At 37.1% G+C, this 15,987-nt stretch overlaps 1 protein-coding gene across 10 annotated transcripts in view; it reads right to left on the bottom strand.

Moving 5' to 3' along the window:
* PLEKHA5 (pleckstrin homology domain containing A5) overlaps positions 1 to 15,987 on the bottom strand; it is a 167,643-nt gene that overhangs the window by 35,905 nt on the left and 115,751 nt on the right. For 8 of the 10 annotated variants that reach the window (XM_027699674.1, XM_027699675.1, XM_027699676.1 and 5 more), the window contains 4 exons: positions 9,819 to 10,283; positions 4,460 to 4,928; positions 2,844 to 2,927; positions 26 to 145 (listed from right to left, as the gene is read on the bottom strand). In XM_027699674.1, the coding sequence (XP_027555475.1) occupies positions 26 to 145; positions 2,844 to 2,927; positions 4,460 to 4,928; positions 9,819 to 10,283 (1,138 nt within the window). The remainder of the gene's footprint in view (positions 1 to 25; positions 146 to 2,843; positions 2,928 to 4,459; positions 4,929 to 9,818; positions 10,284 to 15,987) is intronic. The other 2 variants (XM_027699679.1, XM_027699681.1) reach the window with 1 other exon arrangement.

The raw sequence follows: 15,987 nt of genomic DNA, 5'->3' as shown, positions 1-15,987 counted from the left end.
TGACACACATTGCTTTATAGCTGACCTTTGGGCTGCTGGCCTCAAGTTTTAGTTGCATGAGCTGTGCTAGTGTGTGTTCCCGGATACTACTCAGTTCAGCTTGCTGCCGTCTCAGCTTTATTAGCAGCAGCGTGAGCTCCTCTGGCTGAAGGAGTGCAGTGTGAGAAGCCAAAGAGTAGAAAAAAGGTTAATTGGTATCCCAAACAACACTTAAATAAAATAAGGCTTCTGAGCATCTTTCTTACAAAAAAAAACCTTTCTACAGCGTTACAACAGAAGAAACACCATTTCCACCCCCTTCAAACTGACCACTTTTAAATATATAATGAAAGGTTAACTTTTAACTGCTCAAAACAATTTGATACTGCAAATGCTGTAAGAATAAAATATTCTACATAAAGGACAAAAATAAGGGAAGATTTTGCAGGGTAAAGTCTGTGCAGTCCTCACACTTCCTCTGACATGCACATCAAATTGACGATACTGGCTTAATAGGAGGGGGAGATAATTCTAGCTCTTAGGATATCACTATTTGTACATGGACAGCCATTTGAGCTTGGTGAAAGAATCAAAACATCCCCTCAAGAAAGTTTAGTTTTAAAAATGATTCTTCAAATGTATGCGTCAAAATTGAGAGTAAAAATAATGAAAAATCCATCTTAACTGAACTGCCTCAGAAACCATCACCTTTCACAAAATAAAACTGAACAAACATGACAAAAATAATTTTCCATCACACCTTTCACAGGTCTGAGGCTATCAGTTATTTTATTGCTTTATGACTAAGCTGTACAATAAAGCCTTGGGAAGGGATGAGGACCAGTATTTAAACCCCAAGATTATATATATTATGGAAATAAAGTCACGCTCAAATGTGTATTTGTCAGGTAATTCCACACAGATCAGTTTAGGTCAGTTTGGGAAACTCTCTGAACCATTCCTGGGAACCATTTTGTATTATCAATACTTCAAAGAAAACAAACCAGTTAACATCACAAGTATTTTTCGTTGCTTCTGTTTCTTACACTTCTCCAGAAGTCAATCTTACAAGAGGTTAAATATTCACCCAGCATTTTGATTTTCTCACAAGTTCTGCGAGTTAAATAAAACCCAAACACAAAAACCTCCTAAAACCCAGCTTGCTGTCTCCCAAAGTCACAGAATTTCCCCAAAGCAAGGAAGTAAAGAAAAAAGCTCCAGAGAACAACATATTGAAACACTGAAAAACGAATACCAGTTTCTTAGAATAAAGAGGAAACATCCATGAGAATAAGCATAGCACTGGCACCGTTGTGAGCTGGGGCAAGAGTAGCCCACAAGAGGGAGCAAGGGATTTCCACATAGCTTCAGTTGGCAAAACCATTTGCTTTGAGGGAAAACCAACACCAAACCCAAGTTGTCTAACAGCAGTTTTTCTTCTTACAGTACTCCTTCAATACCTGGATTTAAAATACTTAATTTCAGAGAGTAAATGTAAGAATGTAGACTGCTACACAAGGCATTTTCAAGCTCTCTCCAAAAATAAGTGACAGTGCTTTCAGTCTGAAAATTAACATCAATTCAAAGCACAAGACATCTTATTTTTAGGAATATGAGAACTGAAAGTAGCATCTTCAAGCAAAAGAAACATTGATCCACTTTTTCAAGGTCAAAACTCCTCTCAGTACGTTCTGCAAAAGCCCAGTTTTAGTGCATTAGGAATAAAATATTTAATGGCACTTAAATCCAATGTTTGCAAGTAAACCTTTTTCCAAAGAGGAGCCCATCAAACCGTAATTTCTACTCGTCTCTAGACATTCCTAACGTTGCAAACATGTTTTGATGCTGCTGCAAGTGCTGTGATACAGCATTTGATACAGCTCTTGGGACTCTGGTAACAACCACAACACAAAATTTTCTTCAGAGCTACCTACGGGTTCCCTCCTCTGGCCCCTGCAACGCTTGTGCTGTGGGGACAGAACTTCTGGTTTCCACAGGCAGAAGCTTGGATCTTCTTGCCCCTTATCCCCCTCATCAGCCCAGCTCCAGCAGAGCCGAGGAGAGCAGAGGGGGCCCTGAACCCAAAGAAATGTCTGGAAGGCACCAGCTGCCCAAGGTCAACCCACAAATTCCTGAAGGTGCCAGAGATTCCTGCTGGGAAGTGCAAGAAACAGGGATTGAAGCAGTGGAAGGATTGACTGCGAGTTGCTGCCCACAGTGTGATTAAAAAAAAAAATCTGTCTTCTTAATTCATAACTCTTGAAATCAGTAATTTCAGATGGACAGAGAAAGATTATGGAATAGAGGCAAAAACTGGTAAAGAAAATATATAAACTGAGGACAATATCTTAGATTTGGGCTGAGTCATGTTTCAGTAAGGAAGGCGAACCGTATTCACCAATATTACTTCGATTAAATACCTTCAGTGAGAATTTCAGCTCTACCACACTAAAATGGGAGATGTCAGAAAGGCCAATTATACAAAAAGCAGTTTTAGTACCTTTCAGATTTCCAAAAAAAGCCAAACTTTACTTCTAGGTTTTCCTAAATAATTAATGGAGAAATAAGTGTTCTGTAATGTATTCTACCCTCTCCCAGGAATTTCAGCAATGTATCAACTATGATTAAAATATAATAAATCTGTATTTCTCAAAGAAAATCTTGACTCAGCAGCTATGTGATATTCTCAGCATTCAGTGGAACCATAGACTATTCCTTTACTTGCTATAAAAATCTCTGATAATTAAAATAAAGGCTACATTTAATGCAAGCTTTGAATACAATAAGATTTCAGTGTTGCCTCTTCCTATTTAAAGAATTATTCTTAAAAGCCCCTGATGCACAAAATAAAAAAACCAACTCACTGTTTTGCCTTGGAGGCTCTGAGGAGTAACAGGCTGTAAACTCAGACCTGCTGGCATCGACCTTCTGTCGGGTACAAAGACATGCTGTACAAAAAAAAAAAATAGCACAGTATGATCCAAAGTTATTTCTAAAGACTCAAAAACTTTTAAATGCTAAAAAAAGAAAAATCAAGCCAACTTCACACTCATGAAAATTTGCTATGATTTGTGCCAGTCATGTTCCCTGCTGATCTACTATGTAGGACATTCAAGGAGTCTACATCTAAATTTTAGAAATACCCCAACTTTCATCATTCATTTAATTAACAGTTCTCCCTCATTGTTGTTGCCTGACTGACAGCCTGTGCAAACAACAATTTGAGTTTTTCACCTCCCACTGAAAGCCATTGAAAAGCCTAAGATCTCTATGAAGATGGGGGTCTAAATCTTTAATTTAACCCTACTGATTTCAAATAATCAGCCTCCTAATTACCCAATCTTCAAAACAGGTCTGTGTTTTTGAGTTAACAGCAAAAGCTGGTTGTGTAACTAATGAAATACAAACCAAACAGCTTGAAAAACCAAAGGGAAATATTAGTATTGCGTAAAAGATACTAAATATGCAATGAAATACTAGCATGAAGTGTTTGAGAAGGAAAAAATATCAGGAAGCAAAACATGGCTGAAAGAACAAGTAAGCACATGCTCTGCTGCACTGACATGGTGATACTTGTCACATGTGTGAGAGGCACTGATTACTAAATTTTCAAAGCAGTTGAGACACAAAGGATGTCAAAACAAAATGACTCCTTTGTTGACAGAGACCTGAAAACTTTGAAACCCAAGACTTAATAATCAACTCTAAGTTGTTTAAACTGCTTTAAGATGCAGTTATAGACTTTTTTTAGCCTGCATCAAGGAACAAAGACACCAAGATAAAGTTTTTGGAAAAACGCTCAGGAGCATTTTACATCCACTGAAGGAGTAATTTTTATGTAATTATCTCCAATCTATTAAAAACCATGATAGCACAAGCATGACAAATATAGCAGAGCCATATACAGCACTCAAGTTTACAATGCTCCACGTCTCCCACTCACTGGTGAAGACCAGCAGAGTTAACACTAGTCAGGCACTAAGGTTGTGTATATTTAGACTCCAATCTTTAGGGATCACCTTAACAACTCAAAGGCATAAAAAGAAACAATACTTTGTCTTCTGCTGGAACCCGAGGCAGCCAAACTTGTGGCTGAAGAACAGAAAACAGCACGTGGAAAGAAACCTGGGATTTTGAGTCCTCTTAGAAAGCGGAAAGATTTCCGTACATATACAAACTATTCTGAATAATTTGCCTATTGAATCTTTTTTATTTTCTTTAGAGAAATGTTAATACCACAGGCAGTAATATTAGGACAGCACGTTTTCACCTAGCACATTATAAAAATGCCTTTTTACTACCTTTATATTTTTAAGTGCCTTTTAAAATCAAACCTTTCTCCACGAAAACAGTGATGCCACTTAAACTTCATTATAATAAAATATACTACAGTGCAACACGAGTTTTACAGTAACCATATACTTTCTACTAAGCATCCTCGTAAATAAGAGGTTTTAGCTATTAAATGAAGTATTTTTACCTTGCTATGGTGCGCCCTGTGCCTGCGATCAATGGTCACATCTCCCCTTTGCACTGGTGATGACACTTCCGACCGGTAGGTCCGCTGTGGGGAATATCCCTGGAAACCAGCGATGGAACCGTGAGAGGGCGAGGTGGGAATCGAATGCATGGTCTGATCGGAAATGTTAATCATAGTTTTTGGGCTACTTATGGTACTGTGTCTAGTCAGAGTCGTCTGCTTGTTGTAGAACTGGCGCTGCTGCCACTCGTAGAGCTGCCACATCGTGTCGTCGCGCATGGACCTCCGCTTCTCCTCGGCGCTGACAGGTCCCATGGCTCTGTCATAGGCCGAGGGTGCCACACTGCAGAGGCTCTCTGGACGTGCCTTGCTGTTCCTTGGCAGTGTTCTGTAGCCCTCTGGGTACCGGGGTAAGGCTTGAGGGCGATGGCTCGGCATGTTCCTTGGTAACGTCTGATAAGAGATTACGCTGAAACACAAATTTTCTTTCTGTCAGTGTACAGCATCAATATTATGGCAAGGCTAAGTTTTCAATATGGATTAGGTTTATCTAGCAGAATCTTACCTTTTTTAATACTTCAAACACCATTTAAAAAATGGAAGACAAGACAACAATTAAAGAATCAATTGTACTGACAATGCACTGTAGCAGTTGAAACTGGATCCCTCTCTCTCCTATTAGCTCTTGATATTATCTGTATTTTGTCTTTTCACCAGTCTAGTATATCAAGTTTATATCATATCGTCCAACTTATCTATATGCTGGATAGGTCAAAGTTTTTAAAGCTTTAATTTTACATCCACTGAAAGAGTAATTTCTATGTAATTATTTCCAATCTATTACAAAACAGGTGTATCTGTTTTGATTTTATTGAATTATGTAAAACAAGGCTTAACACTGAGGGGATTGGGCTTTTTACAGTTTTCATGGTTTAACAATTGAAGATGGATTCTGTTATCTTTCTGAATGTCCTAGAATATAAGTAATTGCATGCAGACTTTAAATTGCATGGCACACCATACCAAGTTTTAACATTTCTACACTGTTTCCATATAAGCCCATTTGAAATGTTCTCTTTTCCAAAAGTGAAAAAATATCCTGTTGTTTCCCCAAGAAAATCTTGAGCAGTTACTACGGACATTAAAAAAATAGTGATTCTTCTAACAGCAAACCAAGGAAAAACTGCACCAATTGTTTAAAGAAATTATGTATTGTAATTGTCAAGGATAAGCCATTCCGTATCAGCTATTCAAGCAAAACAAACAGCAAAATATTTCTTTGTTTGATAATAACTTTGTATTGCTTTTCAACTCAGATATGAATTCAAAGGCCTATTCTTTAACTTGTTGCCACATTAAAATTCTGGAGTGCTACAGTCATTTAGCAACTTTCAGCACTAGTTGAAATGCAGAATTTTCCATACCGAGTATCGATGCGTGCCTAAGTGTGACAAAGCGCTCCTTGGGTTTTTTTCCCAGAGGTCAAAATCTGGGTCATAAACATTGATTCATTCATCCCTTATCTAAAACGCAAATGAGGTGCTCTTAAAACCTTTTGCTACTCATCATGCATATGACAGATGCTTGCTCAGAGACAACTCAGACTGGGCAGGATTTAGCCATCAGAGGGCAGCAGCTTCCAGCTACACCCCACACCAACTCCAACTAAAATCCCTGCCACCACCAGGCACCAGAACATGAAGATGGCTTTGAATTGCTCCAGTGCCAAAAAAAAACATTAAAGAAATGGTGTAGAGCAAATGGAAAGGTAAACCAGCATAAAGCATATTTGATCCTTATGGAATAACTATTAAGGTAATTGATGACGGTAAAACCCATTTTTCACTGAAAATAGTTAAGCTGAGTATTTATGGTCACCTGTTACATTTTGGGGATGAAAACTGCTATAAAGAGCTTTACATACAAAATCTGCTACAGTTTATGAAGCTTTTCATGAATTAATGAAGTATTATCCCCATTTTGTAGATTGGGCAGCTTTCCATTCTCACAGGAAAATAAAAAGGGGGAAAGAGATTCTAAGTCCTAGTCTTTTGCTGCAAAATCTGCTTAAATACCTCTAAATTTCTGTAGTAACATACCATTAATTAGAAGGCTTTTCTCTATCTCCATATTTAAAAACAAACAAACCAGATGCTTTTGAGCTCCACTTCTAACTTTCAAAATACAAGTGTAGCTATACCCCATAACAGGTATAGTGAAGCTTGACATTTTCATGAAGTTATTTGGCAGTTACACCCACCTCACCCACTAAAGCTCCTCTCTTGTTTTATTAATTAAATGAGCATTGTAATCCTGTTGGCTCCTTTAGATATCCTGAACCACTTGAAGAACAGCCGTCTGAAACTCTTACTAATGTTAAAGATAGCAATTTAAAGTCTGCATGCAATTACTTATATTTTAGGACATTTAGAAAGATAACAGAATCCATCTTCAAGTGTTAAACCATGAAAACTGTAAAAAGCCCAATCCCCTCAGTGTTAAGCCTTGTTTTACATAATTCAATAAAATCAAAACAGATACATCATTGTACTGTTGATACTTGCAAAAATACCATTCTAGTCAAATCCAAAAACTAACTCCAGACAGTACTGCCTTGCACACAAGGGGAGACTGCAGCAGCTGGGTTTGAGGTTGCAAAATATTTCTGCATCTGTCATCATAAATACCTCCTTATAAGTGCTCCCATATGGAAAAAAGGCTTCCACGTTTGTTCATAGACTCCTTACAGACATCTTCAGAGGTTGTCTCTAGGCTTACTGTTGAGTAGCAAGAATGGTTCTGGTGTCCAAGTTGGACTATTTGGGAAAGCAACTTTAGTGTTAAACCTTTGGGGGCTCAGTTCTGCAGTGACTGGAACCTCAAAACAGACCTTCATCCTAAAGAACAGAGCTACCTCCTGGCCCAGAATACAGAACTTCCACGTGTGAACTAAGCCAAGGGTGGCACAGAGCGAAGACAGAAACGTGGTGCATTATTTAGGATGAGGCTTATATGGGTAAGGTGAGAGACAGTCTCACATCCTGGGTTAACAGCAACATAGTACCTCAGTACCATGCAACTCTTCTGTATTTTTTCACATTTGAAAGACTACTTAAGTGAATTGCTTTTGATGAAAACATTTATTCAAAAGTGACTCGTGCAAAATTGATTCAATAAAATGATACCGAAGTGGAACATGTTCATTTCTTTATTTAAAACACATTTCTTTTTGATTTTAAAAAAGGTTTGTCTTCCCCAAGGCAGTGATTGTCTTTACTCCTGTGGTTCTTAAAAACTAGATGTCTAAATCCATCCATAGCAAATAACAGCTTCAAGAACTAAAACCTACATTGTCATCATTCTCATTTTTTGGGTAATTGAACTACTAAGGGCTCAGCCTATTCCTCTAAAAAATTAGTAGTTGTATAGTGAACCTTTTTCATTCCACATTGAGGACAGCTAAGAGCTCCTATTTTATATATAGTTATTTAATTGTACCTATTTATTGACATTTAAGCATTCTTAAAGTGCTGGGTTTTTTCAGTCTGACACCAGAGATACTCAGTTTGGTCCTCCATGATTTCTCTAACACATGAGAGAGACAGATGAAATGGAAAGCAGCTTTGTTAAAAGTCAGCAACTTTTCCCCTTTAAATAAAGAATACTTCACTCAAAAATTCAAGTTATGAGTTGAACAGGTCTTACTACAAACAGCCTTATTAACCTCTCACCCCAACCTTAGGCTTTAACATAAGCTGGTACTTATTTCTACTCTAATTCTTTAACTTCAGTTCTACTTAAATTTCTGGCAATCTGAATAAAAATAAAATTTTAAATTTAAATGAAACCACATTTAAATGACATCACTATATACATCAGAAAATTTGGATCATTATTCAAGGCCACTTCCACACAAAGCAAAAAAGATAGCTCAAGGCCAATTCTTTTCCAGTTTGCAACTTTTATGTAGAACTGCATTTGAATGCACACCCTTTAATGTTACCAATGCCACCTCTATTTAGGCAACAAGTGTTCCCAGTAGTCAAGAATAAAATATTGTTAATTAGTAACATATTGTTAATGGCACTTGCTTGTATTTGATTCCCACAATGAAATCAGTTTTAGGGGTTTTATACTTGTTCACAATTGAAAAATAGCAAAGCTATTCTAATTTCTACTGTTTGGTTGCAAGCTTTACAGTCCAATAAAAAAAATTAACTGCATCAGAGAGCCTTCTTAGTTCTCATTATGCAAACATGCATAATAAAATAAATGTCAGGGTGTGCAAGGCACTGTCTGCACTGCCAGTTCAAACTCAATCAAACTACTCACGTCGGGTATTTCATGAAACAACACATTTAACAATTCCTAATTATATCTAATGAAGGACTAAAGGCAATGAGGAAATTTTCAACCAATTTTGGCAAGCAGAAGTCAAGCTAATGGAAATTTTTCAAGATTTTGCAAGAACTGAAAAGCCCCCATATTTTGAAATTTGCGGAAATCACAGTTTCTGAACTTTGTTCTATCTTAAACTCTGCTCTGCCATCTATCTTATATACTCACTCCCTAATTTCCAGCTCTTCAAAATTTCTCCAGTGATAGCATCTCCATACTTCCTATCAAATGTAATATTAAAACCTTTTATATTTTACTGCTAGAGCTGCTTGTCTGTAAGCCAGCCTGGAAGCAATGTCCCTACACTTCTGTCAGACAGAGAAATTGCTATCAGCATGACATTCAACAGTGTCAATCATTCACAGATAATTTTAAAGCTTCATGAATAAGCACTAGAACTCAATATTATAACTGGGAGATACTTAATTTCATAAGAAGAGGAGCTTTAAGCATCGGGTTAGTTAGATTTCTGTCTTACTGTTAGGTAAAGCTTCTGTCTCTCTTCAATTAAAGCTTGTCTAAAGTTTAAAAGCTCCCAGGAATATTTTCTAAGAATTTTAAATAAAATATTATTACAAGAATTTGTGAATAAAAAAATCCAGAAGACAGGGTAATTTCAAGAACACATTTTAAGAGGAAAAGGAATCGCTACGATTGATGATATCTCTCTGCTAGGACAGAGAAATGTCTAATACCCAAAAAGGTTTCTGGTCCTTTTTAGTTATTGAGTTATTAATATACTTTAATTAATAATATTCACTCAAATGGTAATAAAAGAAAAACTTTAATAAAATTGTTCCTAGCAGTCACCCAGGCACTTCTTACAGAGTACAATGAATAATATATTTATGTCATACAGACCAAAAACCAAAGAACCTAACCAGGATACAAGTGTAAGTATTATTTGCTAGAAAGCCTAGCAGAAAAAAAAAAAGTAATAAAATTACTTCACAATACTTACCCTCTTGTTTCCTCTTCTTGTCCTTTTCCCCTCTGTATTTTAATCCACTGTTCCAGCTGCAGCATTGAGTTGGTTCTCTGCATGACCCGCTCGGACTCCATGTGTGACGGCAGCGCGTTGTGATGAGCTCCATCCCCAGCATCCGCCAGCACAACTCCACCTTTGCTCTCAGACCCATTCAAATGGACTGGTCTGAAGTGTCCAGCCTGGATGGTGCTTATGGGCAAAGTCCTGTACTCGGATCCCAAAGGATTTAGCTTCACACTGTTAATTTTTGTTAATGGTTTATCTTGCCCAACTTTCTGGAACCCGTACTTTTCGGCTTCCAAAGCTTTCTTCTCCTCGTTTTTGTTCACTTCTTTGTTTTTCTGGTTATTTTGTGCCTCTGGCTTAATCAGCACCCGGTGGTTTGAAATATTATTTGCCTCTCGAGGTGATGTATTTTCAATGGTCAGCTTCTCTATTCTGGAAGGGAATATATGACAAGCTATAATATCAACAGAACATTCCTTAAAAATAGTAATAAAAAATTAAAAGCGAATATATTGATATTTATCAGGGTTATTTCAGTGAATCCCTGTCCAGACATTTTATAACAATATCTGGACTCTGAGAGAAAAAAATCAGGACATATTTTCACAATAATCAAGGAGAGGTTGTGGGTTTTTGTTGCTCTGGGATATTCTGGTTTTGTTGTTGTTGTTATTGCTGGATTTTTGTTCTTTTTTTTTTCTTTTGTTTTTAATTTTGTTTTGGGGTTGGTGGTAGTGTTTGGTTGGTTTGTTTTTTGGTTGGCTGATTTGGGGTTTTTCTGGTTGGAGAGTGTGCATACTTTTCCTTCTACACTTCTCTCTTTCTTTGCTATTTTAAAGGCAATTATTACATGATGTACATTTTTTAAGTCACCCTTCAATTAACCCCTTAGAGAAAATGTGCACAACAGGAAATAAAGTCAGAGTCTGAAAAAGTGGATGTACAGTTCCTGGAGGGTTGGACATTCAAGGAGTGAAAATATTCAGTAGCTCTCCAAGAGCTACAGCTTCCAAATGTCAACAGACTGAAATTCAGATGATTTTGACAGTCAGCTTGTGATTCACAATACTGCTGAATTTAACATATAATGAGCTCCTTTAAAGAAAGCAAATGACTTTTCATGGTCACTGGTATCAATTAGGTTTCTCTGGTATGTTATCGCTTTGGTTGGCATACACTTTGTGGGAAATGACTGTGGCTTTTCTAAATTTAAGGGGGAAAATAGCTGCTGACTTAAGGAACTGTACCACAAAATAATGATATTTTTAGAACCGTTAGTGCTTTACAGTATTTACATAAGCACTCAATGTGTGCAGTTTTATTAGTGTTCTTCTTTTTAAAATTTGAAAATGTCAAGAAGCTGCGTCTTTTTCCATACTGGGACCTGAACTTCAATTCCAGGTCAAATAGTGACTTTTTCAATTCACTAGAAAAAAAAAACAACCACCATCTTAAAATGTTTTGATCAACATTTTTTGGTATGGGAGGAAAGAAGAGGAAGAGATATAATTTTTTAAGATTACATCTCTGTATAAAACCAAACTAAGAGCAACACGTTATTTTTAGGATGATGTCAAATTAACCTTTCATAGTTTTGCATCTTTTGTGCAAATGCATTGTTCATCTTGATAACTGTCCCCAGTTCAAGTGTCTGTAAAAAGGCCATCACATACACAGCTGACCAAGAGCACAGATAGAACCACTCCTCTGGAAAGGGCTCTAATTCCAGGCAGAGTAACTACATACATGGCTGTAAACATTATTGCTTACCCCATCTTGAACAAGAGGCTTCCCCAACAGATTATTTAAGTTGAAAATTCCCAAAAGGCCACCTAATTTAGGACAGAACTTCTGCAAATACCTAAAGGACTGAAAAATGTACAGTCCTAATAAAATACTACCCACTGCTAATAATACTGGACACTTAATTTTAAATGCACCTCCCATTACCACCCTACTCTTGCTATGAAGGCTCTGTGATGTGGAAGGAACCAAGAGACTCCTGCCTTGACAAATACACCATTTCAAACACATCGCTCAGAAACATCAAGACATCGATGTCCTCTGGATATTGTACCTGAGTTAAAACAAAATGCTTGTTCACTTTGCATGCTAACAAGGGTGTGATTTTTTCCCCCCCATGCCTCTTCCTCACATGGTTGCGATGACCCCAATCTCTGCTTGATACTTCACGATGTTATAAAAGTCCCCCAAAATTCACTTTATAAGTGAGTATAAGTAGGTCAAAATAGTCCTTGTCTTTCAGTGATTATTCCTGAGCTGCCAACAAGGAATTGTACACACATGTCAAATGTACTGCAAATGAAAACATTCATACCCATAATCTAACAGGAACATCTCTTTGGCTATATGTGTTGGCATTTCTCATACATCACTATTCAATGCAGATGTTAGGTACATCTGATGTTTCCTGCTAGAAGAAAGGAGTGTGTAATGTTTCTGCCAACCATAATTTCTAGAGAAAAAAACATCTCGATGCTGAAACAGTTTTTACATAGACTTTTGTGAGGGAGGTGGAACTACTACACCTACATCACCTTTCCTATAATTTCCAAGTATCAGCAAAGAAATGCTATGCTAATCTCCTACTGAAATTTAAAAGTGAGGGGTTTTTAAATTTACTTTTTTTTGTCCCCAAGACTTTAAATTGTTCCAAAACCGAAATATTTCTGCCTAGGTTCCTTCTCAAGATTATGGGAAAAAAAAAAAAAAAGGATTACCTCCTCACTCCCACCCTAAAACTCTACCACCTAGGTTTCTACCAAAACCTAAAGGAATTCCCCAAAGAGGAATCTGAATGAAAAACTCAATTATCAAGTCAAAAAAGGCATTAAGATTTCAGGTTTCAGCCAGAACTCAAGAGTTTACAAATAAATGTATGGACTAGCTTGCAAATAATCCTGAACACGGGCATTAATATATGCAGCATGCCTTAATAGCACCACCTACCCCTTTATATAATATTTCCTATAAATTTTCCTCAAGCTTTACAGTAGAGAAACAGCTGCCATTTTACAGATGGAAAATCCACAGTGCAGAGGTAGAGTGGCATCTCTAAGGACATTCATCATATACGTGGTCAAGACTCAGCACAGTGTTCGATTCCCAGTCTCACACTGCTTTGCACTGTCTGTCTTAATTAAAAAAAACCCCAACAAATCCCCAAATCACAGAATTGTTTTTCCATGCAACCTCGGTGCTGTATCACTGGTTACTATGGTTATACACAGCAGAGCCAAACATTTATATTTGACATTCTTTGTAATGGTGTAGAGCCTGAATGACTGATGTTCAAACAGACTTCAGGGCTCTCCTTTAACTTGGTGCACCAAATCAGTCAACTCTGTGAGCAAGGGATCTCTTTCCACACTGAAGGATCCAAAAGGGAAAAAAGTTATCAGAAACTAACAGGCAAATGTAAGAAACATAAATCCATATGTATATTTGGCTCCATATTTATAGCTAGCTCTCAAAGACTTGCAGGCTATTTGAGGACGGGATAGGGAGAAGAGGAAGAGAATGAGCATTGAACACATGTCCTTCAGCATATGCTGGATGCAATTTATAGACTTCTACAACCAAAAAGGAATAATATGTACGGAACTGTAACACAAAAAAAGTACCATTTTATGCTGGTTTATATAAATAAGTAATTCTGAAGGGGTTGGGGGGGGAAGCGTGTAATTAATTATCAGATGGATCTGAGGACTGTTATTTTACAAAGCCAGGCAGAGGCATTTGAAAAGAAAAAGCCATCTTTTCCAAGCACAGTGACGTCAGTAAGCCTCCACTGTGGATGTCACTATGCTAACAAGTGCTTTTTTGGCAGCCTAGCTTCTGCTGTTTAGGAAAAGTAACTACACTAGGAGGAAAAAAAAGAAATCTTTTCTTAGTACATCCTGCATCCCTGAGAAGAAACAAAGGCTCCAATACACAAGCTGACAGTGAAAGGCTAGAAAAATGACACTCAAACATGAGAGAGCAGAGAAATCAGCATTCAGGGTACAAATGTTAAATCAGTACGTTGGTGGACATTACCATCTACAAACACAAGCAAGTACTCAGATACAATTCAACTGTGGCCCACAGTGACACAACATGGAACAAGCAAGATGTTTTGCTGATGCAGAGAGGTTGTTTGACATCATATTTTGAGTCATAACATCCTCACTGACTACATTATTTGTGTTTAATTATTTTGATAAGTCTCTCAGTACACTATTAAACTTGAATTTACTATCTAGGTAAATTAAAAACGTTTAGAAAGGAGTAATTACATTTAAGTCAATAGGATCAAATAGTTTGTCCTTCCCTGCAGCGATACATCAGAAGGGAGTTTTTCTGCTGTTAATGCAGATTAGTTTTGAGAGAAATGGTTACATTTTTATTTTCTCACCTCAGTATCTTGTTTCTGTTTTATATGGCTAACTCTAAGTGGAAAGTAATAGTTTATGGGAAACAGGCAACCCTCCCTCCACCAACTTAATGTTTTAAATATTCCTTTTATCTTTTTTTCTCCCCAGAAGAACAGACACAGATTAAAACTCTAAAATTCTTTAAAGCTAAAATATTTGGTCTAACAGACTGTTGGGTTTGATTTCCAGAGTACCATAAGCAGTGAAGTACCTTGATTTCTAGATTTAAAGAACTATACTGTAAAAACTCTTGATTTATCATTGGGCATTTTATATTAACAAGTACTTAAGAGTGGCTCAACATCAGCTTGCATGAATATTTAAGGAAGCAATTCTTAATAACTCATCTATTGTATTGCAAGTATCCAGTCTGTTAGAAAACTGTATTCAGTACAATGTTAGAACCTCTAGAAAAAAACAAAATTGAGAAACAAAAGCACTGGCTAAATTTGACTAAACCAAAACCATTTATGCTTAGAGCTGCATGCATGCCAAACTTTAGGTTACTTGGAGATGAGGTAATAAAACACTTAATACTCCACAGATTTTTACAGGGAAGGAGCAGTATTTCTTCTGCATAAGATCATATCCTGCTACATTTCATTTTAAGAACTGGTTTGATAGCCAAAAGATGGATTCCTTAGAAAACAGATGTCTGAAGGATTTTCTTCCTTATTATAGGTAACAGACATGAAAGTCTTTGAGACTCGGTCTCGAAATGTATTTTCTCTGAAGTAATTATTTCAAGGTTACTAACCAAGTTTTCAAAGAGGTCACATCTAATTCTGTTTCATTCTAAGGTTTCTTGCCTGAATTAAAACAACAAGATGGTGTTACATAAGTTGCTTTTCTGACACTTGTTTGGCTGTGGGCAAGCCTGTTCAGCCTGTGACACCCAGGCAGAGATTCACAGTGTTGCAAATATCAAATGAAGGTTATTTCAGCGGTTCAAAAAAAGATTCAGAATGACCCCTTCAGTATTATTCCCTCTACAAAGTGCTTATACAATTGATATATGATTTTTGTTTGAAGTTAAGTGGGTTTGATTTGGTTTAATAGTTTCTCCATATGTAAGTTACCACTGTATCTGCAATACAAGACTGATTTTTCAGATTAATGTTATTATTCACTAAGCTTCTCTAGTGCTGTCTCTATGCGATTTTTCTTTTTTTTTTTTACTACTTTTTTTTAAAACTTAAAATTTCTCAGCATCGCTGACATTCATTTAGCTCCAGGGTAGCAGGAACTAACAGAGTGGAGAATAGATCAAGTGACAGCAGCCATCAGCAATAACTTCTGTGCCATCAATAACGAGGAGCTTTTAAACTTCCAATTGATGAGGTTTCCATTATAGATGTCATGGAGCCGACCCAAGGGACCACATTCCGAGAGAAAACGATTCCCACTGGATAGACAGCAGCAGACAATATTCTGTTTCTGAGAGCACAAGGCTCCCGGTGATAACTTGCTTTTCATTGTCAACACGTGGATACATAAAGATAAGGCTCCAGATAGGGGAGTATAAATTTGATGACAGCTTAATGATGAACAAGAATGGCTCCCCACAGGTTGCCCACAGGTACAACCATTTAATTTAGCCAGAAAATCCAGTTGTGAATTTGAGACTTATGACAGGTTTCAGCCAAGGGCTACCACCAGTTGAGCTGCTATTGCTATTCAGATGGGAGGGCAGGGGAAGT

Source organism: Neopelma chrysocephalum, unplaced genomic scaffold (assembly GCF_003984885.1).
Source record: "Neopelma chrysocephalum unplaced genomic scaffold, ASM398488v2 Primary Assembly neopelma1_139, whole genome shotgun sequence".
In the NCBI taxonomy this organism is placed as follows: Eukaryota; Metazoa; Chordata; class Aves; order Passeriformes; family Pipridae; genus Neopelma; species Neopelma chrysocephalum.
Note: the sequence above shows the minus strand (reverse complement) of the source record. Positions and strands in the feature narration are given on the sequence as shown.